At 68.2% G+C, this 22,710-nt stretch overlaps 5 protein-coding genes across 9 annotated transcripts; 3 read left to right on the top strand and 2 right to left on the bottom strand.

Annotated features, from left to right (window-relative positions):
- Positions 1 to 2,735: 2,735 nt before the first annotated feature.
- Positions 2,736 to 6,460, top strand: LBX2 (ladybird homeobox 2). The gene is made up of 2 exons (XM_040064126.1): positions 2,736 to 3,057; positions 6,075 to 6,460. Exons 1-2 carry the CDS (start codon positions 2,736 to 2,738, stop codon positions 6,458 to 6,460), a joined length of 708 nt encoding a protein of 235 aa, XP_039920060.1.
- Positions 6,461 to 7,242: 782 nt separating this feature from the next.
- On the bottom strand, positions 7,243 to 11,389 carry TTC31 (tetratricopeptide repeat domain 31). 5 transcript variants are annotated; one of them, XM_040064707.1, is made up of 15 exons: positions 11,255 to 11,389; positions 11,026 to 11,145; positions 10,687 to 10,940; positions 10,493 to 10,576; positions 10,257 to 10,325; positions 10,020 to 10,163; positions 9,707 to 9,935; positions 9,492 to 9,582; positions 9,271 to 9,412; positions 8,762 to 8,863; positions 8,612 to 8,684; positions 8,382 to 8,523; positions 8,225 to 8,299; positions 7,681 to 7,783; positions 7,332 to 7,574 (listed from the first exon to the last, which is right to left on the bottom strand). In XM_040064707.1, the coding sequence occupies exons 1-15, from the start codon at positions 11,373 to 11,375 to the stop codon at positions 7,458 to 7,460; spliced, it is 1,866 nt and encodes a 621-aa protein (XP_039920641.1). In that variant the 5' UTR covers positions 11,376 to 11,389; the 3' UTR covers positions 7,332 to 7,457. The 5 variants fall into 5 exon arrangements, with proteins under 5 accessions (XP_039920637.1, XP_039920639.1, XP_039920638.1 ...); XM_040064703.2 differs by having other exon boundaries at positions 7,243 to 7,783; XM_040064705.2 differs by having other exon boundaries at positions 7,243 to 7,783; positions 8,382 to 8,520.
- Positions 11,390 to 11,694: 305 nt separating this feature from the next.
- Positions 11,695 to 16,460, top strand: CCDC142 (coiled-coil domain containing 142). The gene is given in 14 exon segments (XM_040064125.2): positions 11,695 to 11,742; positions 12,047 to 12,212; positions 12,507 to 12,868; positions 12,921 to 13,136; positions 13,230 to 13,265; positions 13,267 to 13,870; positions 13,947 to 14,033; positions 14,238 to 14,402; positions 14,472 to 14,626; positions 14,708 to 14,872; positions 14,966 to 15,080; positions 15,157 to 15,334; positions 15,800 to 16,008; positions 16,208 to 16,460. Coding segments are annotated over 14 exon segments (2,748 nt in total). The 3' UTR covers positions 16,450 to 16,460.
- A 515-nt stretch (positions 16,461 to 16,975) lies between these two features.
- MOGS (mannosyl-oligosaccharide glucosidase) lies at positions 16,976 to 19,832 on the top strand. Its single transcript, XM_040064635.1, has 4 exons — positions 16,976 to 17,336; positions 17,430 to 17,641; positions 17,715 to 17,905; positions 18,001 to 19,832. The coding sequence occupies exons 1-4, from the start codon at positions 16,976 to 16,978 to the stop codon at positions 19,706 to 19,708; spliced, it is 2,472 nt and encodes an 823-aa protein (XP_039920569.1). The 3' UTR covers positions 19,709 to 19,832.
- A 128-nt stretch (positions 19,833 to 19,960) lies between these two features.
- On the bottom strand, positions 19,961 to 22,008 carry WBP1 (WW domain binding protein 1). Its single transcript, XM_040064636.2, has 4 exons — positions 21,931 to 22,008; positions 21,761 to 21,863; positions 21,212 to 21,373; positions 19,961 to 20,765 (listed from the first exon to the last, which is right to left on the bottom strand). Exons 1-4 carry the CDS (start codon positions 21,991 to 21,993, stop codon positions 20,218 to 20,220), a joined length of 876 nt encoding a protein of 291 aa, XP_039920570.1. The 5' UTR covers positions 21,994 to 22,008; the 3' UTR covers positions 19,961 to 20,217.
- Positions 22,009 to 22,710: the final 702 nt, after the last annotated feature.

Here is a 22,710-nt window from a genome sequence, read left to right as displayed (position 1 = left end):
ATTCCGCACCGAGCTGTTCCCTTATTAAAGGAAAATTCATTTGCCAGCGATTTCCATGCGCCGGGGCCGCGCGGGGCCGCGGCCCTAATCGCGTTACGAAGCGCTGCGGCGCAATATTGGGATGGAGCCGATAAATAATGGATCAGGGCGGCGCGGCGCGGGGGAGGCGCTTTACGGGGGGCACCGCACCCCCAGCTGCGTTACCCCCGGCGCTGCGCTGCCACCCCAGCACCCTGCTCCGGGCACCCCGCTCCCGGAGCCCTGGCACCGCACTCCCGGCACCCCAGCACCCCGTGCCTGGCACGCCGCTCCCGGCTCCGGGAATACCCGGAGCTGCCGGCGCTTGGAGCGACCGCAGTTCCCCGAAGATGGGGGGTGCCGGGTGGAGAGGACACGGCAGCAGTCCCAGCTCCACCCTCGGTGCCCCCTCATGCGTGGATCGCGCCTTCGTGCCCGCACAATCCCCCTCACTGGCGCACACTCATGCCAGCACACACGCACAAACACACGCGTGTGCCCCGGTGCTGCTGATGGCGAGGATGGGGCCTGAGGGGCTGGGAGCCGAGGTCCCAGACCTCCAGGACCCCCACAAAGACACCCCCGGCGTGGCGCAGTGGGACAAAGGCGGAGGCTGTCGGTGCCACACCGGGTGTAGTACCCTGGGGTGCCCTCAGCCCCACGCCCTGGACGTGCCCGTCACGGTCCCCTCGGGCCACGGGCACCCGGCCAGCGCCGGGCACTCTCCCGGCTCCGCAGGAAGCTCCCGTGTTCCTGCAAAACCCCCGAGGGCTCGTTTTGTTCCCACCCTGTGGCCTGGTTTGGGGCGAAAAGCGTTTCCCGTCCTGTGTTCCCGGCAGCTGGAAGCGCCACTTCCCACACCGGGGGGGAGCCGGAGGGGTCGGACAGGGAGTGGGGGGCTCAGCCCACCCTGGCGATGCCTCCCCGGCCTCCTCGGGGTACGAGTGGGGGCTCAGGGAGGGAAAGAGGTGCCGGGGCTGTGATCTGGGAGCATCCCTGGGCGCAGGGATCAACCACAACGGCAGAAGAGCAGCTGGAGAGGATAATGGGGAGGGGGCGATGGGGCGGGGGTGACATCCCATCCATCAGGGTGAGCACCGCCGCTGGAGATCACCCGGCTTCCTGCAGATTCCCGTGCTGCTGCCCGGTGGGAGCACTCCCAACATTCCCAACCCATCACTCGGCCGCCGAGATCCCGCTTGGCTCCGGAGGAGCCGGAGCGTTCCAGAGGGGTTTGCTCAGCGGGCGGGCGGGCGGCCGCAATTCCCCATCGCCGCAAGAACATGGAACCTCTCTGAGAAGCGATTTTTCCCCAGAGCGTTAAAGCAGAACTTGAAACCACGGCCTCCTCATGGGGCTGGGATCCCCGGGAAGGGCTGCGACCCCCGGGAAGGGCTGCGACCCCCATCCCCTGCTCACCGGGCGCCCAGGGGCCTTGAGGCCGGCACGGTGGCCCCATGCCAGCGGCGCTGCTGGAAGGGACTGGGCTCACAGGAGTCCACCCGAGCGCAGGACCACCGGCAGCTCCCGTGGGGACGGGGGTGTGGGAGCGGGGGTGGCAGCTCGCCTGCATCCCGGGACGGGCTCCGTCCCCCGGAGAGAGCCGGCGGCACGTGCGGCCACGGCAGCTCCGCCATCTCCCGGCGCCCTGCGGAGAGGACAAAAGCCGCGTGCGAGGAATCCGTGCGAACGCCGCTGTGCCCGGCACGCCGCCGTGCGAGGGGCCCCGTGTCCCTCTCCCAAACCGAGCCCCCTCCCCACCCCACCCCCCCCCCCAACCCGCCGGCCTTTAATTGCTCCGGCTGCTGGGAAATTTCAAGGTTGAATTTGTCAAACTCCAATTTCCAGCCGGGAGATCGCGTTCTGCCTTTGTCAGCAAGATTGGGGGAAAAAAAAAAAAAAAATCCACCCCCCCCTCTCCCGTTCCCTCCCGCCCCCTCCCCACTTCCATAATCCTGGCATCGGTGCTGCCGGATCCCCCTGCACCTGCTCCCCCAACCCGGCTCCGTGTGCCCCCCCCCGCATCGTCCGCAGGTTCATTACCGCCGTGACCCCCGTGACCTCGCCGTGTCCCCGATCCCGGCGACAGATCCACGGGGACACCCGGCGGGATTGGGGCTGGGGGCCGCCGATTCGCCTCTCCGGAGGGGCAGTTCGGCATCCCCCCAGCCCCAAACCCGCCCGATAATCCGGACGCGGCGTCGCCAGCCGGGCCTCACCTGCGTGTGCGGCATCCCGGGATTTTTACGAGCGGCCGAAATCCCGGAGCTATTTGTACCGGGAAAGGGCAGCGGGAATGTGGGGAGGGGGGGCGGAATTTATGGCTCTGAAACCCAAAACCCACCCAAAAGGGCTTAATCACTCCCAGCCGCGGCCCCGATGCTTTTATGGGGCATTTTAGAGCAAAAGAGCCAATAAATTTTTGGGTGAGGGTAAGAGCCGCGGCGAGGATGAGGAGGGAGCAGAGGAGGAGGGGGGACCCACTGGGGTGGGATAAAATGGGGGAGACAACGGGGGGGAGGCGCGGGGCTGCGCCCCGGTAGTGGCGGAGCGGGGTCGGTCCCCCCCCCCCTCGACAGGGGGGGCGTCGGTGGCTCCTCCTCCTCCTCCTCCCGGTATCCCGGGGCTTTAAGGCGGTGGAACGGGAATCGCGGGGCTGGGGGGGGGGGGGGGCGGCGGCGGCGGGTCCCGGTCCCGGCGCGGGTCCCGGTCCCGGCATGACCTCGGCGGGGGAGGCGGCCGGTTCCCCCCCGCTGCCCGCCGCGGTCGGCGGCCACCGGCGGAGCCCCCTGGACCGGCTCCCGCCCCCCGCCAACACCACCAAACCGCTGACCCCCTTCGGCATCGAGGACATCCTGGGACGCCCCCGCGGCGGGAGCCCCCCCGGGACCGGCACCGGTCCCGCCGCCCCCCCCGCCCCGACAGGGCCCCGCGGCGGCGGCGGCGGCTGCGCCCCGGCCTCGCCGCTCTGGGCGCTGGAGGAACTCGCCAGTAAAACCTTCCAAGGGCTGGAGCTGGGAATGCTGCAGGCGGCCGGAGGTACCGGGGCTGGGGGGAGCTGCCGGGGCGGGGGGGGGCTCCGCCGGGAGCGGGGAGGGCATCGGGCACCGGGCACCGAGCACCGAGCACAGGATACCGGGCAGGTGACGGGGCTGGAGGGCGGTAGGGAGGCCGTGGTGAGGCCAGGGACGGCCCTCGTCCCGGGAAGTTTCCTCCTTGTCCCAGAGGGACGAGCGCGGCCGAGAGGCCCGAGAAACCGCCGGTGTTCGGCCGGGACACCGGGGACACGCGGCAGCCCCAGTCCGAAGGGAGGGAGAAGTCCCGGGGCCGGACACAGGGGTGCGGAGCGAGCCCCGGCCCCGGTGAGCAAGCACAGGCACCGGAGCTCCGGGAGAACCGGCAGCTTTACCGAGAGCCGGTGGATCGGCGCCGCCGAGTCGTGACCGTGACCGTGACCGAGCGCAGGGGCAGAGCGGCGGATCGGGCCCGCCGGCAACGGAAACCCGGTACCGGCACCGACCCTCAGCGGGGACGGCGGCTCCGTCCGGGGCTTGACCTGCCGGAGCAGCCCCGTACCGGCGGGGTCCGACGGCGGCTCACGGACCGGGACGAACCGGGCTCGGCCGAACCGGGAGGATGGGCGGACACCGACAGACAGCACGGCGCCGCCAGGAACGAAAAAATCCGTTGCTGCGTTGGAGAGACGGACACGGACGGACAGATCGTGACTCCGGGATTAACGGAAAATCCCTCACAAGGATGGACACACGGACAGGCAAAGCACGGCGTCGCCGGGAAGGGATAAAAGCGTTACCGGGACAGACAGATCGACGCGGACAGATCGAAAAAGGCTTCGGCAATTAACGTAGAAAAATAATTACTGTCCCTTACCGAGACGGACAGAGAGGGTCTCCATGATTAACGTGAAAAAAAAAAAAAAAACCCAAACCAAAACAACAAAACCGAAACAAACGTTACCGGGACGGACAGACCGACAGACACGGCAGAGCAGTGTGCCGGTAATTAACGGATACGGTCGGGCACAACGCGACTCACGCCGGTAAAGGAAAACCCTTCGGATAGACGGACACGGACCCCTAGATCAGACCTCCGGTGAGTAACCGAGCCTTCGTTACCGGCCGGACAGACGAACGGGCATGGAGCTAGACTTCGGTAATTAACGGGGGAGAAAAAGAATATTCCTAATTACGGAGAGGCGCTCCGGTAATTAAGGAATCCACGATAGCGGGCAGACGGACGGACAGACAGAGCGGGGCTGGTGTGATTAACGAATAAACCAAGCCGTTAACGGGCGGACAGACGAACAGAACGGGGACGCCTCGTGGGCCCGGTTTTAAGGTAAAAACCCTCGTTATGTGACGGACGCACACGGCAAGGAACGAAATAAGTGAGGGGAAATGTCCCATTAGCGGGTGGACAGACGGACAGGAACGGGGGTGAAAAAATTCCCTTTTCCGGGAAGAACAGACGGGCAGAAACGGAGCAGATCCAGGGTCCCGGAATTAAGGTAAAAAAGCACATTATCGGAAGGACAGATCGACAGAAAAATTATTAAAAACCAAATAAACAAACAAAAAAAAATCAAACAAATCAACGCACAAAACTGAAAACCAACCCCCCCCCCAAAAAAAAACAACAAGAAAAAAAAAGAAAGAAAGAAAGAAAGAAAGAAAGAAAGAAAAGAAAGAAAGAAAGAAAGAAAGAAAGAAAGAAAGAAAGAAAGAAAGAAAGAAAGAAAGAAAGAAAGAAAGAAAGAAAGAAAGAAAGAAAGAAAGAAAGAAAGAAAGAAAGAAAGAAAGAAAGAAAGAGAAAACGTTACCGGGAGATCAGATTTAAAAAAAAAAAAAAAAAAAAAAAAAAAAGAACGATAGAGGCTCCCGGGGCAGAGGTAAATTCCTGTTACCGGCCGGATGGAACGACAGACACGGGACTAATAAAAATGAACGAAAAAAAAATCCTGCTGCCGGCCGGACAAACACGGGAATTTTTTCGGGAGCGATCGGGGCTCCCGGAGATGGGGTAAAGCTCTGGTACCGGCCGGACAGACGGACACGGCAGAGAGGGGATCTCTCGGAATTAACAAAACCCGGTCGCGAACCGGCGGAGGGTAAGGGCAGAACGAGGCGGGACTGACGGACAGACGGAGGTGTCGGTAATTCAGGTAAAACCTCATTACCGGGACTGACCCACCGACAGAGCCGGGACGGCCCGGGGCCCCCGTGATGAACGAAAAAGCGACGGAAGGATGGATTGACAACGGAGCGATCAGGGCTCCCTGGGCCGGGGTAAATCCCCGTTACCGGGATGGACGGACGGACAGAAACGAGGCCGATCGGGGCTCGGAGAACGAAGGGGAAGCTCCGTTAGTGGGCTGACGGACGAACACGGCATCGATCGCGTTTTCGTGACCGCGGTAAAGCCGTGCTACGGGGACAGACCCACGGACTCGGCCGGGACCACCCGGGACTCCTCTGCAGAACGAGGAGTGGAGTCCGCGCTGCGAGAGACCCCGGGAGCCACCGCTGTTACGGGGGCCCGCAGCCCGAGCGAGCAGCGATGTGGAGATGCGGGTCGTGCCGCCGGCAGCGGCGGGTCTGGGACCGAGCGGAGGAGAGACCGGGACCGCGATCGGGATCCCGCCGGCGGCGTGAAGCCGTGCCCGGGGTTGCGAGCCGCGTCTCGCCGGGGGTTCTCTAGCGGTGCCCTGGCACTGCTGTGCGCTCAGGTCGGGACCCGCAGCGCTCGGGGAGGGTCCCGGTGTGTGTACCGGTGTCTTTAACCTGACGCCGCTGTCCCCGCAAGCCGAGGCCCGCGGTGCTGTGCGCGGCTCGGCGGTGCCGGTGCTGTCCGGCTCCCGGGGCCGGTGCCATCCTCCACAAGCACTTCCCCGCCGGGCATCCCGGTGCCGCTGCGGGTCCCGGGGCCGTTACCGGTGCCATGCGCTGCCCCCGTTGGCATTTCACAGCCGGGCGCCCGGGGGCCGATCCCCGGTGCGGGTCCCGGTTCTCCGTGCCCTAACCCCGCTGTCTCCGCAGGTCCGTCCCCGCCGGGCGCCTCGGGCCCGCGCCCTCCCTGCAGGAAGCGTCGCAAGTCCCGGACCGCGTTCACGGCGCAGCAGCTGCGGGAGCTGGAGCAACGATTCCGGCGGCAGCGCTACCTCTCCCCGGTGGACCGGGACGCGCTGGCGGCTCGGCTGGCGCTCTCCGCCGCCCAGGTCATCACCTGGTTCCAGAACCGCCGCGCAAAGCTCAAGCGGGACCTGGAGGAGCTGCGGGCGGACGTGGCCTCGCTGCAAGCGCTGCCCCCCGCCGCCCTGCAGCAGCTGGCGGGGCTGCCCGAGCCGCCGGGGGCTCCCGGTACCGCCACCGGGACCACGGAGCCCGCCGAGCTCTCGGAGGAGGAGATCGACGTGGCGGACTGAGCCGAGCGCGTTCGGCTCCGCTCGGCTCTACACTGCTCCGTTCGGATCTACGCGGCTCCATTCGGGCCGGCTCGGCTGAGCTCGGATTCACTCGGGTCAGATCGGGCCGAGACTGCTCCGTTCGGATCCACGCGGCTCCGTTCGGGTGCAGTCGGGTCCGTTCGGATTGACTCGGCTCCGCCGCATCCGCTCGGCTCGGTTCCGAATGGAGCCGAGCCCAGCCCCGCCCCCTCGGTGCACCCTTTTTCGGCTTTTTTTTTTTTTTCTTTTCTGTTTTCTTTTTCATGTTTTCGTTTGTCTTTCCATTTTTTCTTTTTTTTTTTTTTTTTAATGTTATTTTCTATCAGCCCCGGTGTAAATATTTGCAATAAAGGCGATACCTTAATATGGACCCCCAAAGCCCCTCACACCCCCCACACACTTTTTTTTACGGGTGAGCACCTCCCACCGCGGGCATTAATTTGTTTTAACCGGTGATTAATTACCGGCTGCGGCCGCCCCTGCCCCCCGCAATTTGCATATTAATCAAATTGTATTTGATCTCACGCCTGTCACCCCCTCCCTGAAGCTCCTGTCACCAGTGACATTAAGGGGGGGTGAAGACCCCCCCCTCGCTGTCCCCCGGGGCTGGAGTGACACGGGGACTGAGCGGGGACAGAGGGGGACACGGGGACATGAGGGGCTGGAGCAGCGGGGGTCCTAAACTCCAATGGAGAGGGGTGGCACAGAGGCTGAGGGACACCAGCTCGGGAGAAGGCCAGGAGAGAAAAACAAATCTCAGTTTTATTTAAAAAAAAAAAAAAAAAAAACGGTACAAATCCCTGAGGGGCCACAGGGAACAGCCCAGGCCCAACCCCTCAGCATGAGGGGCTGCAAGGTGGGCCCCCAGCACCCCCAAGGTGAGAGAGGGACACACTCCCACTCCCTGCAGTGGGGGAAAAGGCACAAGCAGCTGAGGGGGGGGGGGGACCCTGGCAGCCCCCCCAGCAGAACAGGGTCAACTGGGCAGCCCCCCGGGGCCGGCGCTGCCCTTGGCGCGGGGCACGGGCGCCGGGGTGGCGTGGACAGGGTGCTTGAGTTGCAGCAACAGCTTGCTGCCCTCCACGGTGGCACCCTGGGGACACAAGGAGCTGGCACTGGGACAGGTCCCCTCTGGGGACGGGGTGTTCCAGGGCCATCCAAAGGGTGGAGGGGGTTCCCACAAGCCCCCCCCAGCTCACCTGCATGGCCTTGAAGGCCTCCTCGGCCTCCGCCTTCCCAGAGAAGTTGATGAAGGCACAGTGGCGCCTCGGGAGCAGCCGCATGGAGCGGATCTCCCCGAACCTGGAGGGGCACAGACCCCAAAATGTGGGGGGGGTAAGAGTTAGAGATTCCTAAATGGGGAGGCGGAGGGTTAGAGAACCCCAAATCTGCAGGGTGGCAGGGTCAGAGACTCTCAAACATGCCAAGGTTTAGCAACCCCCAACAACTGGGGAAGGATGAAAGATTCTCACAGATGGATAGAGTGAGACTCTGTTCCCCAAATCTGCAGAATGGGGAACAGAAACTCCCAAACCTGAGGAGAAACAATTAAAGACACCCCAAGCTGTGGGGATGGAGACCCCCAAACCCGAGGGCAGTGTGTGACTACTCCCTAAGCATCCCTGGAAGGTCAAAACCACCGGAGAATGAGGACAGGGACAGAACTGGAGATCTTGGGGGTGACCAGGGCTGTGCCACAGGTTTGGTGTCCCTGGAGGAGGAGCAGCCCTGGGGGTCACTCACCGGCCAAAGGCACGACGCAGCACCTTCTCATTGATGTGGGAGGTGATGTTGCCCACCCAGAGCGGGAAACAGTCCCTGCCAAGAGCCATCCCAGTGTCATCAGAGCCAGCACTGCCCCACTCCGGGCCCCCTCTCCCACATCACCAGATACCTGTACCTGGCGGGGTGGCTCGGTGGCAGTGTTGGGTGGCCACTGGCCGCAGCGGGTTTCTGTTCCGGGTCTCTTGCGGGGGTCTTGCTGCTGCCTCCTGTCACACCCTTGTCACCTGCATCCTGGCAGCTCTTGGGCGCCCATCCTGCTGCCGAGGGGCCAAAGGGCTTCAGCACCCACTGGGGACACAGGGATAGCCCCGGGGTCCCCACAGCCCACCCACCCCTGTCCCTTACCAGGGAGAAACAGCGGCTCCTTAGCCTTGAGCAGGAAGGGGGACACGGGGACACCCCCGGGGCGGCTGCACTGCTGCGAGGGGACAGGGGTGAGGCGTGGGGGGCACAGCAGGACGGGGGGTGGGGGGTTGGGAACGGGGGGGGTCTCACCTGCAGCAGGGCCTGGCAGGCCTCCAGCTGCGTGGCTGCCTCAGCATAGGCCCCGTCCTGCAGCAGCAGCTCCTCGAAGGTGCGCACGGCCTCGGCGTAGCGCTGGGGGCCGGAGGGCGCCTGCAGCCCCCTGCCTGGCCCCACAGGCACCCCACACCCCCCACCCAGCCCAAACAGCACCTTAAAGCCTCACTGATACCCCCCAGCCCTACCCCTCCCTGCTAACAGCAGCGCCCCCAGTCCCCGGCCCGGTCCTCCCAGCTCGAACCCACACCTAATGCAAGCGGCCCCACAACTCAGCCCACAGCACCCCACAGCCCCCACCCAGACCCCCCGCTCAGCCCATCAGCACTCCAAAACCTCCCCAAGTTTGACTCCAACAGCACCCCACAGCACCCTGCAGCCCCTCTGAAAGCCCCACACTCCCTCCTAGAACGCAGCAGCCCCTCACCCAGCCACGGCACCCACCTCCTCTAGTCCCCCACACTCCCTAGAGCCCCCCCAGGTACCTTAAGCCCCCGCAGGGCTTTGCCCTTGCGGAAGGAGCCCTTGGGCCAGCCCGGCCGCAGCGCCAGCGCCGCCTCGGCATCCGCCAGCGCCTCCTCGTATCGGCCCAGCTTCTCCAGGCAGTAGGAGCGGTTTCCCAGGAGCCTGAGGGGACGGGGGTGTCACTGCGGCCTGCCCCTCCCAGCCCAGGACCCCCCAGGTCACCCCAAGCCCCTGTGCTGACCGGTGCTCCCAGGGGTTCAGCTCCAGGGCCACGGTGAAAGCCCACACGGCCTCAGTGTGTTGGCCTATCTGGGCGGCCTCGATGCCATGGCCTGGGGAGGTGACACAGGGGTGGCTAGTGAGGACACAGGGAGGGACAGCCCCCCCTGAGCTGGGGGGAAGCAGGGAGAGCCCCCAATGCCCTCCTCTCGCCCCTCTGGGGGTCCCTACACTGACCGGCAAGTGCCAGGCTCTGCTCTAGCGTGCTGGGGCTGGGCGGCCTGAGCTGGACGGGCTGTGAGGGCACAGGTTTCTCCACAGGGTGCCCACTCCCTTTTTCTGGCACTTTCTTCCTTGGCTCCATGTTCTGTGTCTCGGGGGACCGGTCACTGCCCGGGGGAGGCAGCCGGACCCCTGCCTTCTCCCGTGCTTTGCAGACAAAAGTGCAGCTCAGGTCCAGCTCCTCCTGAGGAAGCAGGGAGGGATAGGCAGGGAGAGCCCTGGGACAGCCCCAGCCCTGGATGGATCCCCTGGAGAGACCGTCCCTCACCTCTGTCACCACCGTGTCCTCCGGCCCGGGGTCCCCTGAGGGGACTGTGGAGTCCCCAGGGCACAGGGAGGACTCTGGGGAGCATCCCTCATCCTCAGCACTGTTTTGGGGGGACCCAGCACCTGCACAGCCACTTGGGGGGCTCTGCAAGGAGAGGGAGGGGGTAAGGTGGTGCTGGCTGGCCCCCACCTCTGGGGACCCCCAGACCTGCACGGGAGGCCAGGACTGGTCACTCACTGGGTCAGTGTTCTTTTTGTTCTTCTGCTCTTGACCCAGCTTCTCCCGTTTCTTTCGGTCTTTTTGTTTCTGGAGAAGGAGCGCATGGAGCCATAAGCAGGTGCCAGGCAGAAAGAGAAACGCAGTACCCCCAACCCCACCACCCTCAGCCCCCAGCCACGCAATCCCCGAGCTCAGGGACTGGCCAGCAGCACCCCAAGAAGAGGCAGCGACCCCAATCCCCAGGGCTCACCCACCTTCTTCTTCAGCTTCTTCTTCTCTGCCTTCCTCTTCGCTCGCTCCTCCTCTGCCACCAGCTCCTGAGCGTTCTTCTGGGCTTCCTGCAGGAGGGATGCCCTGACTCAGGACGCCTCTGGGGCCCCTCCAGTGATGTCAACCCGGGACCCCTGGCCCCCGGAGAGCAGGAGGGGCAGCGGGGAGGATTCCCCACCTCTTCCGTGAGCCAGGTCTGGCAGGGTATGGGCAGTCGGTCCAGCCGCGCATCCAGGGCGGTCGGAGAGGTCCGGGGGAGCTCCAGAGGCGGCGCCGAGCACAGGAAGGACTTGCGGAAGCCGCAGTAGCTGTAGGGAATTGACTCCTCCGCGACGGGATGCTCCAAGAACGGCAAACCTCCGTCGGACTCGTCCTCATCGTAATCGTCATCGTCATCGTAATCCCCCAGCGGGTAGTAATCCACCCCGGGGCCTGGCAGGAGAACGGAGTGTGTGGGGAGCAGCCCCAGGCACCGGACCGCACCCCGCTGACTCCCGGCAGCCCCCGTCCCACTCACCGTCGTCCCAGATGAAACACACCTCCCCCGTCTTGCACTGGATCCCCGTCTGGGAGGGGCCCTGCGAAAGCACCGGGAGGTCGGCGAAGCTGGACATTCGGTGCCGGGGGCAGAAGGGCGCTGTGGGAAGCAGAAACAACCTTGAGCCGACGGAGACGGAACCGAAACCGGGCCGCCACTGCGCCCCCGCTCCGGGCTCCCACCCCGCCGGCTCCGCTACGGCCCGTACCGCCGCTCCAGCCGTCGGGGCCGAGCGTGCAGCCCCACGGGCAGGCAGCGGGGGCAGGCCCGAAGCCGAAACCGTCCAGTCCGGGCCCGTCCTGCTCCCGCGTCCCGCCCGAGCCCCGCATCGCCACCCGCCGCCGCCGCCGCGCCTCAGGATTGCATCACAGGCCTACCGGAAGAACGTCACGGCGCCCTGGAAGCCGCCCGGCCGCCATGTTGGATGCGGGCAGGACGGCGGCCCGCAGGGTCCGCACGGGACCGGATCGGGGCTCCGCATGCTCTGCCGCCGTTCCCGCCTGCTCCAAGGCCGTGGGCTCGGCCGCCCCCCGCCGCTCTTCCCGCCCCTCACACCAGGGCCCTCCCGGCTGCCGGCTTGGCCCAGCCCCCCGGATTAGCGAGGCCTAAGCCTCTTTGCTGCCGCCGCCGCCCCCGGCATGGCACGGCATGGACGCCGGCGGCGATGAGAGGCGCGGCGGAGACCTGTGCCTGCAGGTGAGGCCGCTCGGGGCAGAGGGGGGCTCGGACACCCCTCAGGGGGCAGCGGCGGGGACGGGCCGGTAACGGGGAGAGCGGGGGGGGGGCACAGGGCCCCGGCGGTGCTGCGTCTCCGTGGCAACGGCACGGGGGCGGGGCGAGGGCGGGGCCAAACGTGGCGAGCCCGGGTCGGGGGCGTGGTCACAGCGGGAGCCAGCTGGGGCGGAGCGTGGGGCGTCGCTAACGTGGTGATGGGCGGGGTCTTGAGTGGCCACGCCCATCGGGCCGGGCCGGGGGTCCTAAGCCTCCTGTACCCCTCCAGGTGGGCGACGCCGGCCTGGGCGGCCTCATCTTGCTGCTGCTGACGGCCCGGCCCGGCCCGGGCGATGGGGCTGCCCGCGGAGAGCCCCCCGAGCCCGGTGAGACCCCCCAGGAGCTGCGGGGACCTCCACGGGGTGCGGTGTTCTGGGGGGGCTGCGGGGACCCTGGTAGGGTGCCTGGTCCTGGGGGGAGTGTGGAGCACCCTAACGGCGTCCAGGGTCGTTGGGGAGGGTGTGGATGACATGTGGGGACCCCAATGGGCTGCAGGGACACCTAAGGGCTGTGGGGTCCTGGGTGACTTGTGGGGACTGTGAGTTCTGGGGGTCTCAGGGTTAGGGTGGCAGTTATGGGGTGAGCCATAACTGCGAGCAGGTGCTGCCCCACAGCAAGGTTCTGCACGCTGGGGGTCCTCACCCTACGCCATCGTCCCTGCCCCATGCTGAGGGTCCCGTGCCCCCCAGGCGGGTCCCGGGGGCCCCTGGCTCGCTCCTTGCAGCGGGCAGAGGCCATGCTGCGCAGCGTCACCCCGGGACTGCGGCGCCTGCTGTCCCCACGGTTGCGCCGGCGCGGCGACAGCGACGAGGAAGATGATGAGGATGAGGACGAAGCAGCGTCCATCGTCGTCCCGCTGGAGCAAAGCTTCCCAGGGCTGTGCCGCTGCCTCTGCGTCTGGGAGGACCCTCGAACCGAGACCTTCGTGGGGTACGTGCGGCCCCATCCCGGCGGCGCCGGCGACTTTTCGGAAGACGCCGTGCGGCAGCGCGTGGCGGAGCGGGGAGCGGCCCTGCACGCGCTGCTGCGGCACCGCCACCAGCTCCGCCTGGCCCGCGACTTCGCCCGACGCCTCAAGGCCTCCTCCGACTTCCTTGCGGCAGCTGCTGGTGGCGCCGGGGCCCGGAGAGCCCGGGGAGCCCTCGCCGGCGCTGCGGGAGCTGTGCCTGGAGCTGCGGGCACACGCGGGGCACTGGGCCGCGCTGCTGCGGCGGCTGCGGACGGACTCGTGGCTGCAGGCGCTGCCGCAGCGCCGGGGCGAGGCCGTGGCGCACATGCGGCGGGCGCTGCTGCTGCCCGCCCTGATGGCCACGCGCCTGGCCGGGCAACGCATCGAGGGACGGCTCCGGGCGCTCGGCCGCCCCTGCACCCCTTCCCCCTGACTCTGAGTTCCCTGGCTGACCTCTTGCCAGGGGCTGGAGATCTACAACCGCGGGGTGCAGGGGCTGTGGCGAGGAGCTGGGCCCTGAGGCCGAGGTCCCCAGCGCCTTCACAGTGGGCGGGGTGCTGCGGCTGCTGGCCGCCGAGCGTGGCCGGGCCGTGGCCCGGAGGCTCCAGCCTCTCCTGTGGCCCCGGAATGGGAACGTCAGGGACGGACACGTCCGCTGGGAGGACGTGGCGGTGCCGTGGCCACCGGGACATGACGCAGCTGAAACGGGCAAAGGGGTGGACGCGGAACCTCCCGGAGCGGAGGCGCCACCGGCGCTGGTGGCTGAGCTGGAAGCGCTGTGCCAGGAGGACGAGGAGCTGATGGGACGCATTTTTGGGGCGCTGGTGGCTTCGGCCGACAGCCTGTGGCAGCCGGTGCTGTCAGAGAGCCCAGAGCCCCCAGGGCTGGCCCCGGGACTGCGGCCAGGCAGTGCAGGCGGCTGGAAGGCCGTGCGGTGGCTGGACGCCGCCCGCGGCCCCGCGGCCGCAGCGCTGAGTGCCCGGTACCGCCCGCTGCTCTGGGAGGCCGCGGGCACCGTGCTGGGGGACAGCCCGGGCACCCCTCCCGCCACCCCCAGTGCCACCGTCACCGCGGCGTGGGAGCTGAGCCGCGCGCTCGCTGTCGGTACGTGGGGGTCTGGGGGGTTCTGGGGGGGTTCCCTCAGAGCGTCCCTGCCCTGACCCCTGCTGTGTCCCCACAGCCCATGTGCCCCCTGAGTGCCAGGAGGAGCTGGGGGGGCTCTGCCTGCGCCTGCTGTGCCGGAGCATCCTCTGCAGCTGGGACACGGGTACGGGGCGCTGGGGGAGCACAGGAGGGACACGGGTACAGGGGGCTGGGGGAGCACAGGAGGGGGTACATGGTGTGGGCTATGGGGTACAAGGTGGGGGGCACTTGGTGGATGTGAGTTGAGGGAGTGGGGGATGCTGTGAAGTGGTGAATTGTTGGTGTGCACGTGGGCGATGTTGGGGCCTTCTGACTGTTTCTCCCCCAGGTTTTACCCGTGCTCTGGGCTCAGGACTGTCAGACAAGTGCTTGGAGACCCCGGGGGGGTCCCCGGGGCCAGGGTGCAGCCGCACAGCCCAGCAGCTACGGTTCCTCTTCCCGGCCCTGGCGCTGGCCCTGCGCTGCCTGCGTCTGCTGCCCGCCCACCTGCACGGTGAGAGGGCTCCGGGGGTGGGGGGCAGCTGGGGCTGGGGATCCTCTCTGTGCTGACCCCCACCCTCAGCCCCCCCCGGGGGTCTCTGCCTGCGGCTGCAGGTGCTGGGCCGGTGCCTGGCGGTGGTGGCGGCCGCCCACGCGTGGCTGACGGGCCGGGCCGGGCGGTACCTGGCGGCCTGGGCGCTGCCTCAGTTCCTGCTGCTCACCCAGGGAGACCTGCAGGTACAGGGGGCACAGGGTGGGGGGCACGGGGGTCTGGGGGGATGCAGAGGGGCTGGATTCACTCCAGCTGCTCCCCTCCAGGTGCTGAAGGCAGAGGCAGAGCAGCTGATGGTGCAGGTGAGCCAGACCTTCCCAGAGCCAGAGGACATTCCTGGGGACAGCCCTCCCGAGCCACTCCCCAGCCCGGGATCCCCGTGGGAGCTGCAGCTCTGCCGGCAAATCCGCGACGTTTCCAACAGCATCCAGGTATGGCGGGACTGCGGGAGAGGCATCCTGAGCACCAGGATGGATGTGTCACCCAGTGTCACCCTGCGTCACCCCGTGTTCCCCGTGTCCCAGCTCTTCTCCAGGGATGTGCTCTGGATGTTCTCCACCAGCTGCAAGCGGCTCTCGGCAGAGATCTTCGACCAGACGATGCCGCTGGGCCGGCACTGGAGGCTCAGGCCGCGCGCTGGTGGGTGTTGGGGGGGATGTGGGGTGCTTGGGGGGGCTTTAAGGGGTTGCTGAGCTGGGTCCCCGTGTCCCCCCAGAGCTGCCCAGCTCCCCCAGCGCGTACGCGGCGGCCGCGGTGCAGGCGGTGCTGGGGCAGGTGCTGCAGGGGGCCCAGACCCTGCCCCACGACGCCCAGGTGCCCACCCTGGCACGGGTCACCACGGCCTTCCTGGAGGCCTGGATGGATCACATCCTGACCCGCCGGATCAAGTTCAGGTACTGGGGACAGGGGCCCACAGCTAGGGGGTTGTGCCAGGGGTGCCAGTGGGGTCCTGAGGGTCCCAGCGGCAGTTCTGGGGGTCCCAGTGGGGTTCTGGGGGTCCCAGCTGCAGTTCCAGAGGTCCCAGTGGCAGTGCTGGGGATCCTAGTGGCAGTTCTGGGAGTCCCAGTGGCAGTTCCAGGGGTCCCAGTGGGGTTCTGTGGGTCCCAGTGGCAGTGCTGGAGGTCCAAAGCCAGGCCAGGGGGCCCAGTGTCAGGCTGGGGTCCCAGTGGGGATCCTAGTGGCCCTGGTGACAGTTCCAGGGGTTCTCTGGGCAGTTTTGGGGGTCCCAGTGGTGGTCTGGGGGGTCCGACGGCAGCGCCATGGTCTCCGCGGTGGTCCTGGAGCGTGGTGGTGGTGCCGGAGGTTCTGGTGGGGTCCTGCTGGGGATTCCAGGGGTCCCACCCTGCTCCCCATCCCAGCCTGCAGGGTGCCCTGCAGCTCCGGCGGGACTTTGAGGCGGTGCGGGAGCTGGTGTGCTCCGAGAGCTCCGGGCTGGCTCCCGAGGCCCGGCAGGCTCTGCAGGCCCTCTGCATCTTCCGACACACGGACACGGCCGTGCGGTGCCTCCTGCAGCAGCCGGGGGGGCTGGGGCGGCCCCCCCGGGGCTGGGGCAGCCTCCGGCGCTGCTGTGAGAGCGGGGCGGGGTGGGAATGGGGTGGGAATGGGTGGGATGGGGTGGAGATGGGATGGGGTAGGGTGAGATGGGGTTAGGAGGTGAGGTTGGGACAAGGATGGTTGGGGATGGGATTGGAATGGGGATGGAGATGGGGACAGGAACCCGCACCGGGAGCAGGATCTGATATCTCAGCCTATCCATCCCTTCCCAGGCTCAGACGAAGGCGCCCACCCCCTGGAACCATCCTTGGACCCTCTCCCCGACCTGGACCGTCTGGAGGGGCCGGGCCCAATCCCAGGAACCCCCCCGCTGGCTCCAGAGGCCGATCTCCCGTCCCGTCCCGAGTCCCCGTTCCCGGGCAGCCAGCAGCAGTGGCTGTCCCTGCGGCTGCACCGCGCCCGCCGCTGGCGTGTGCCGGGGCTGCCGTGTGTTGGCAACAGCCCCGAGGGCTGACCTGGAATAAACCTGGAAACCACACCATGGCCGTGGCTATGTCTGCGGGTGGGAATTCGGGGTACGGGTGGTCCGGCATCGCTGGGGTGTTGTCCTGGGGTTCCAACTGCGGCCAGTTGCTGGTAGGCAGGATCTAATTGGAACTTTTGTGGGGAGACTGGTGGGGCTGGGGGGCCCTGGAGGGGCTGGGGGTGCAGGATGGGATGCCCTTAGGGGCCCTGGGGGACGCTGCGGGTGCGTAGCTGGAGTTTCAGGGTGGTCCTCTGGGGGTCCTTTGGGTATCCCCGGAGAGGCTGGAGAGGTCAACAGGTGTGACAAACCGGACGTGAGGAGCGTGGGCCGTGTGGCAGGGCTGGTCGGGGACACCCTGCGGTGTCGCTGTCCCCTCGGGGAACCGGTTTGGGTTCCGCGGGATACCGTGGAGGACCGAGCTTTCGCCTCCTCCTCCAACCCGCCAGGGGGCGCTCGCGGAACAGGCCCCGCCACCACGCGGCGCAGCGCTGACGTCACGAGCGCGACGGCCCTGATGGCGGGCGAGCGGCGGCGGCGCGGCGGGGACGGACCCCGGGAACGGCCCCGGGAGCGGCTCCGGGATCGGGACCCGAAACTACGGCAACAGCAAAAGCCGCCGCGGAGCTCCGGGCGGGGTCGGACGGCGCTGGCGCTTACAGCGGCGGCGGCAGCGCTGGCGCTGGGTCTGGCGGCGGCGGTGGCCGAATGGAAGCGGTGGAGCGAAGCCTCCCGCCTCGTCACCCCCCACCCCGCGCCCCCCGCCGTCCCCCCTGGCTCCACCGGGCCTCTCGCATCGCCTGCCTATTTCTGGGGCACGTACCGGCCTCACGTTTACTTCGGGATGAAGACGCGGAGCCCGCGGGCTGTCGTGACCGGTGAGGGGCGCGGGGGGCTCCGCCCCGCCCTGGGGCTCGTCCGGCCCCGCTCCCACCACGAGAGCCGCCCCTGACACCTCCCCGCCCCTCCAGGACTGATGTGGCTCCAACACGGAAGCAACTTGCGGCACGCGAGCGAGCAGAACGACGGCGTGTCGCGATATGGGTGGCTGATGCACGACGGGGAGAATTTCGGAGTGCAGGAGATCCACGATGAGGGGCTGGTGCTGAGAACAGAGTTCGTGAAGCAGCCGGGGGGAGACCACGGTGGCGACTGGAGCTGGCGGGTCACAGTGAAAACGGAGGTGAGGGGATGAGAGCGGGACAGGGGTTGGAATGCCGAGGAGCTTTTGTCATCCTCCTCTTCCTCCTCCCCAGGGCAAGGGCCCGGCCCCTCTCCTGTCCCTTTTCTTCTACGTGGCCACGGATGGGCAGGGGACACTGCGGCCGGTGCTGGAGAACGGGACACGGCTGGCAGCCGTGGCAGGGACGGCTGAGGAGCTTGGGGACTTCACCCTCACCTTCCTGCCCCCCACCGGGGAGGGCGGGGAGGGGCCCAAATATGCCAGGTGAGTGTCCAGGCTGCACCCTCCAAACCTTCTGTGTCCCCTCCATCTGCCCCCATGTCCCGTTTCCCATCCCTGACTCTCCTATTCCCCCCCAGTTACAACTTCCTGGCCGCGGGGGTGCCAGGACTGCACCGTCTCACCGACCTGGTCCGGCAGAGCCTCCGCGAGAGCTCCGTGTTCTCCCCGCCGGGCCGACCTCGCCGCCGCTTTTTCGGGGTGTCCGGCGCCGGGGGGCTGCCCGGGGAGCCTCCACGGGGGCAGGTGCTGCTGCACCAGGTGACGCTGGAGCCGCCGGCGGTGCTGGAGGTGACGCTGGAGTCGGGAAGCGCGGCGGGGGCGCGGCGCGGGCGGCTGGCGGGGCCGGCGCTGAGCGCGGCGCTGGCCCGGCACGCGGCCGCCTTCGAGCGACGCTTCGAGGACACTTTCGGCCTCGAGGCGCGCGGGGCGTCCCTCCCGCAGCGCCGCTTCGCCCAGGCCGCCCTCAGCGAGATGCTGGGCGGGATCGGCTTCTTCCACGGCCGGTCCCTGCTGCGCTCGGAGCACCGGGAAGAGCCGGTGCCCGGCGCCGAGTCCACGCTGTTCACGGCCGTGCCCTCGCGCTCCTGCTTCCCGCGCGGCTTCCTGTGGGACGAGGGCTTCCACCTGCTGCTGCTGGGCCGCTGGGACCCCGCGCTGGCCCGCGACATCCTGGCGCACTGGCTCGACCTGCTGAACGCCGACGGCTGGATCCCGCGGGAGCAGATCCTGGGGGAGGAGGCGCGCGCCCGGGTGCCCGCCGAGTTCGTGCTGCAGCACAGCGAGACGGCGAACCCCCCGACGCTGCTGCTGGCGCTGGAGCGGCTGCTGCCCGACGCGCCCCTGCCCTACCTGCGCCGCCTCTTCCCGCGCCTGCGCGCCTGGTTCGAGTGGCTGAACCGCACCCAGGCCGGCCCCGAGCCCTTCACCTTCCGCTGGCGTGGCCGCGACCCCGACCCCGAGCGCTTCCTGAACCCCAAGACGCTGTCGTCGGGGCTGGACGATTACCCCCGCGCCTCTCACCCGTCCGAGCAGGAGCGGCACCTGGACCTGCGCTGCTGGATGGCGCTGGGCGCCCGCGTGCTGGCGGCGCTGGCCGAGCGCCTGGGCGAGTCCCCCGCGCCCTATCGCGACACGGCCACCGCCCTGAGCGACAACGACCTGCTGGACAGGCTGCACTGGGCGCCCGAGCTGGGCGCCTTCGCTGATTTTGGCAACCACAGCGCGGCCGTGGCTCTGCGCTGGCACCGCCCGGCCCCCGTGCCCGGCGCGCCCCCGCCGGCCCCGCGGCTGCTGCGGGAGGTGCGGGAGGCGCCGCGGCCGCGGTTCGTGGACGCTTTGGGCTACGTCAGCCTGTTCCCGCTGCTGCTGCAGCTGCTCCGAGCGGACTCCCCGCGGCTGCCGGCGCTGCTGGGCTCCATGCGCGACGAGAGGCGGCTGTGGACGCCCTTCGGGCTGCGCTCGCTGGCCCGCGACAGCCCCTTGTACCTGCGCCGTAACACCGAGCACGACCCCCCGTACTGGCGCGGCTCCGTCTGGGTCAACATCAACTTCCTGGCGCTGCGGGCGCTGCGCGGCTACGCGCGGGCCGAGGGGCCGCACCGGGAGCTCGCGGCGCGGCTGTACCGGGAGCTGCGCCAAAACCTCGTGGCCAACGTGTTCCAGCAGTACGAAGCCACCGGCTTCCTGTGGGAGCACTACCGGGACAGCGACGGCGCCGGGCAGGGTTGTCGCCCCTTCGCCGGCTGGACCGCGCTCGTTGTGCTGGCCATGGCCGAGGACTATTAATGTCAGGGGGGTCCCCGTGCCCCCTGCCCGCCTGGCGCGCTCAGGGCCAGGGGAGGCATTGGGGGGCTGTGCCAGAGCACCCCTGCCTGCCCTGCAATAAACCTCCACGACTGGCGTCTCGCCACCCGTGTCGGGGTGTCGCATTTGCTGACTCCGGATGCCCCCTGTGCCACGGGGGGAGGATGTTTTGCCCCCTCCCCATGGAGTCGTGGGTCGCTGCCCAGCCCAGTGCACTCATCACAAGGGGCAATGGTACTTCCACATCTCTTTAATGGTGAGAGAACACTCCGGGATCACCCATCCCGTGGTCTGGGGAACCCCCCCCAGGCTATGGGGCCCCCCTAGGCAGCAGCACCGGGATCATGGGGGAGGCCCCAGGAGCAGTTTGGAGGGGAAGGCGGCCCCAGCAGGACCCCGCCACACTGCAGGGTAGGTGTCAGTCGGGGCAAGGGGCCCCCAGAGGCTCCGTGATGAGTCCAGACCCCAGCTGGGGGTCCTGGGGACAGGGCTCAGACAGGCAGCACAGGTGAGCCAGGCCCCCCATCACCCCCCGGTGCCCCGCAGCCCTCAGGCTCACCCTCATCCTCCTCTAGGCCCCGGCCCACCTCGATGCCCGAATCCCCTGTGAGCCGCCGGTGCCGCCCGGGACACCCCCCTAGCACCGCTCTGCCTCCCCCATCCTCACCCCCCTCGGTGTCAGAGCAGGGGCGGCCCTCAGCCTCACAGAAATCTGGGAGAACTTGTTTGGGGGGGCCCCCATGGGCCGGCAGCTCCTCAGGCAGGGGCAGGTCCCAGCTGGCACCGGTGCCGGTGCTGCTGGAGCCGCCGGCGCTGCCACTGCCCGGGCCCGGCTCCGGGTCCGTCTCGTCGGTGCCCGGCGCCGAGAGCGAGGAGCTGCTGGGGGAGGAGGCGCAGGAGCAGCCACAGGAGCAGGAGCTGCAGCCCCCAGAGGAGCCGGGGGACAGTGAGGGGCTCCCGGGGCTGTAGGGCGGCGGCGGCGTCCCGGGGCGCTGCGCCACTTCCTCGTACGCCGGGAGCTTGAAGGAGGCCAGCAGCCCTGGAGAGGGGGAAGAAGGGGTGTCAGGGGGACACCCCAGACACGGGAGGGGACCAGGAAATGGCCCCAAGAGGATGAGATGAAGGGGGAGGGCACAGCTCGGCACAGGGCAGAGCTGAGGGGATGTGGGGTTCATGGGGATGAGGGGCTCATGGGGATGAGGGCCAGGGAACTGGAGAGCACAGCCCGAGGCAGGGATGGGGTTGTGGGGATGGGGTTGTGGACAGGGGAATGTGGGGCAAGAGCAGGGGATCTGGGATATCGGGGGATGGCACAGGAGGACCTGACTCAGTCAGATCCCCCATGAGGATGGTAGGGTATGAGGGGATGGGGGTGACACACGTGGGATGCTGTGGGTGCCGATTCACCCCCATGGAGGGGGGTGGTGCTGGCAGCGGCCGGGATTGGGGGCGGCTACGGGGGGGATTCAGAAGCCCCTCACTCACGGAGGTCCCCCGAGGACGGGGGGTACTGGCAGGCACCGTGGTAGGCGATGAGGTTGATCTCACGCTGCCGCTGCTGCTGCTGCAGGCGCAGCTTGGCCCGGCGGTGCCGGAACGCGCAGCAGCAGCTCAGCAGGATCAGGATGGTCCAGAGCAGCCAGAACCCTGCGGGAACGGGGGCACGGAGCGGCGGGGTCACCCTCACGCAGAAGCCCCGCTCCCACAGTGGGTCCAGCTGCAGCCCCCAGAGCCTCCCACAACGCTCAGTCTCCGCAGGGTCGCGGCTCTTCCTGAGCCTCCAACGCCCCTCGGAGCCCGCAAGCTCCCAGAGCCACAGAATCGCTCCGGAGGTCTCGATTTCTCCCGGAGCTCTCAGTCCCGGTCCCCCAGCCCAGATCTCGCAGGACTCACACAGAGCCCTTAGCCCCGACACAGCCCTTACCCTGCCCGAGTGGCAGAACCGCTCCCCGGAGTCCCGGATCCTCCCGAAGCCATCATCCCGCCCAGAATCCCCGCTCCCCTCCGTTCTCCGCGGGTCCCCCCCGCACTCACACCACAGCTCGTAGTAGTAGGTGCAGCAGCCGCTCTCCCCGCAGCAGTGCCCGGTCTCGCACACGTAGGGCCGGTTGTTCACCCCCGGGCAGAACTCCCGGGCCTGCGGGCACGGCCGCACCGTCACCGCGGCCCCGCGCGCGGCCCCCCCGCCCCGGCCCGCCCGGTACCTGCGGGTGCTGCCGGCCCAGCAGCGCGGCCCAGGCCCCCTCGGCGCTCCCGGGCCGCTCCATGGCGCCGCCGCCTAAAGCCCGCCGCGGCCCCGCGCCCGCCCGGCAGCGGCCCCCACCGCCCGCAGCAGCCGCCGCCGCCCCGTCGCCGCCGCCGCCGCCATCGCTGCCCCCGCGGCCGCCGCCGCCCGGGCCGGGGCCGTCGCCGCCGCCATGACGCCCGGCCCGAAATCCCGCCCCTCCGACAAGAGTCGGCCAATCAGAGGACGGTCCGCGGCTAACAGCCAATCGGCGTCGGCAGCGCCGCCCGGCTGCAGCCAATCGCTCGCCGTCTGCCTGAGCCTCACGCCCAACAACAGAGACAAAGGAGCCGAGCCCCGCCCCCGCCTTGAATGGCGGCCACAGCGACCAACCGGATATGGAGCACCGCCCCCAGGCTCTGACTGACAGCGTCACTCGCCAATCGCGACCCAATCGCGACCTCCACGGAGAACGAGGCCCCGGGCAGGCACTCGGCACAGCGCGGCCAATTGGCGCGCAGGCACCGCGTCTTCCGTCTGATTGGCAGAGCGTCCGACTAGTCAGGGTCGCCACTCTCCGATGGGCAGGGCTGCAGCCAATGGGCGCCGCCGGAGAGCGCCCCGCCCACCCGGGACGGACCATAACGCACGGAGGATGGGGGGAGCTGGGCTGTTCCACAGCGCTGCTTGGGGGGGGGGGGTCTGTACCATACTGCTGCCGGGGGGCGGTTCGGACTGTACCACAGCGCTCCCGGGGGTC

Source organism: Hirundo rustica, chromosome 5, assembly GCF_015227805.2.
Source record: "Hirundo rustica isolate bHirRus1 chromosome 5, bHirRus1.pri.v3, whole genome shotgun sequence".
Lineage (NCBI taxonomy): Eukaryota > Metazoa > Chordata > Aves > Passeriformes > Hirundinidae > Hirundo > Hirundo rustica.
The sequence above is the reverse complement of the archived record's forward strand: the minus strand, read 5'-3'. Positions and strand labels throughout refer to the sequence as shown.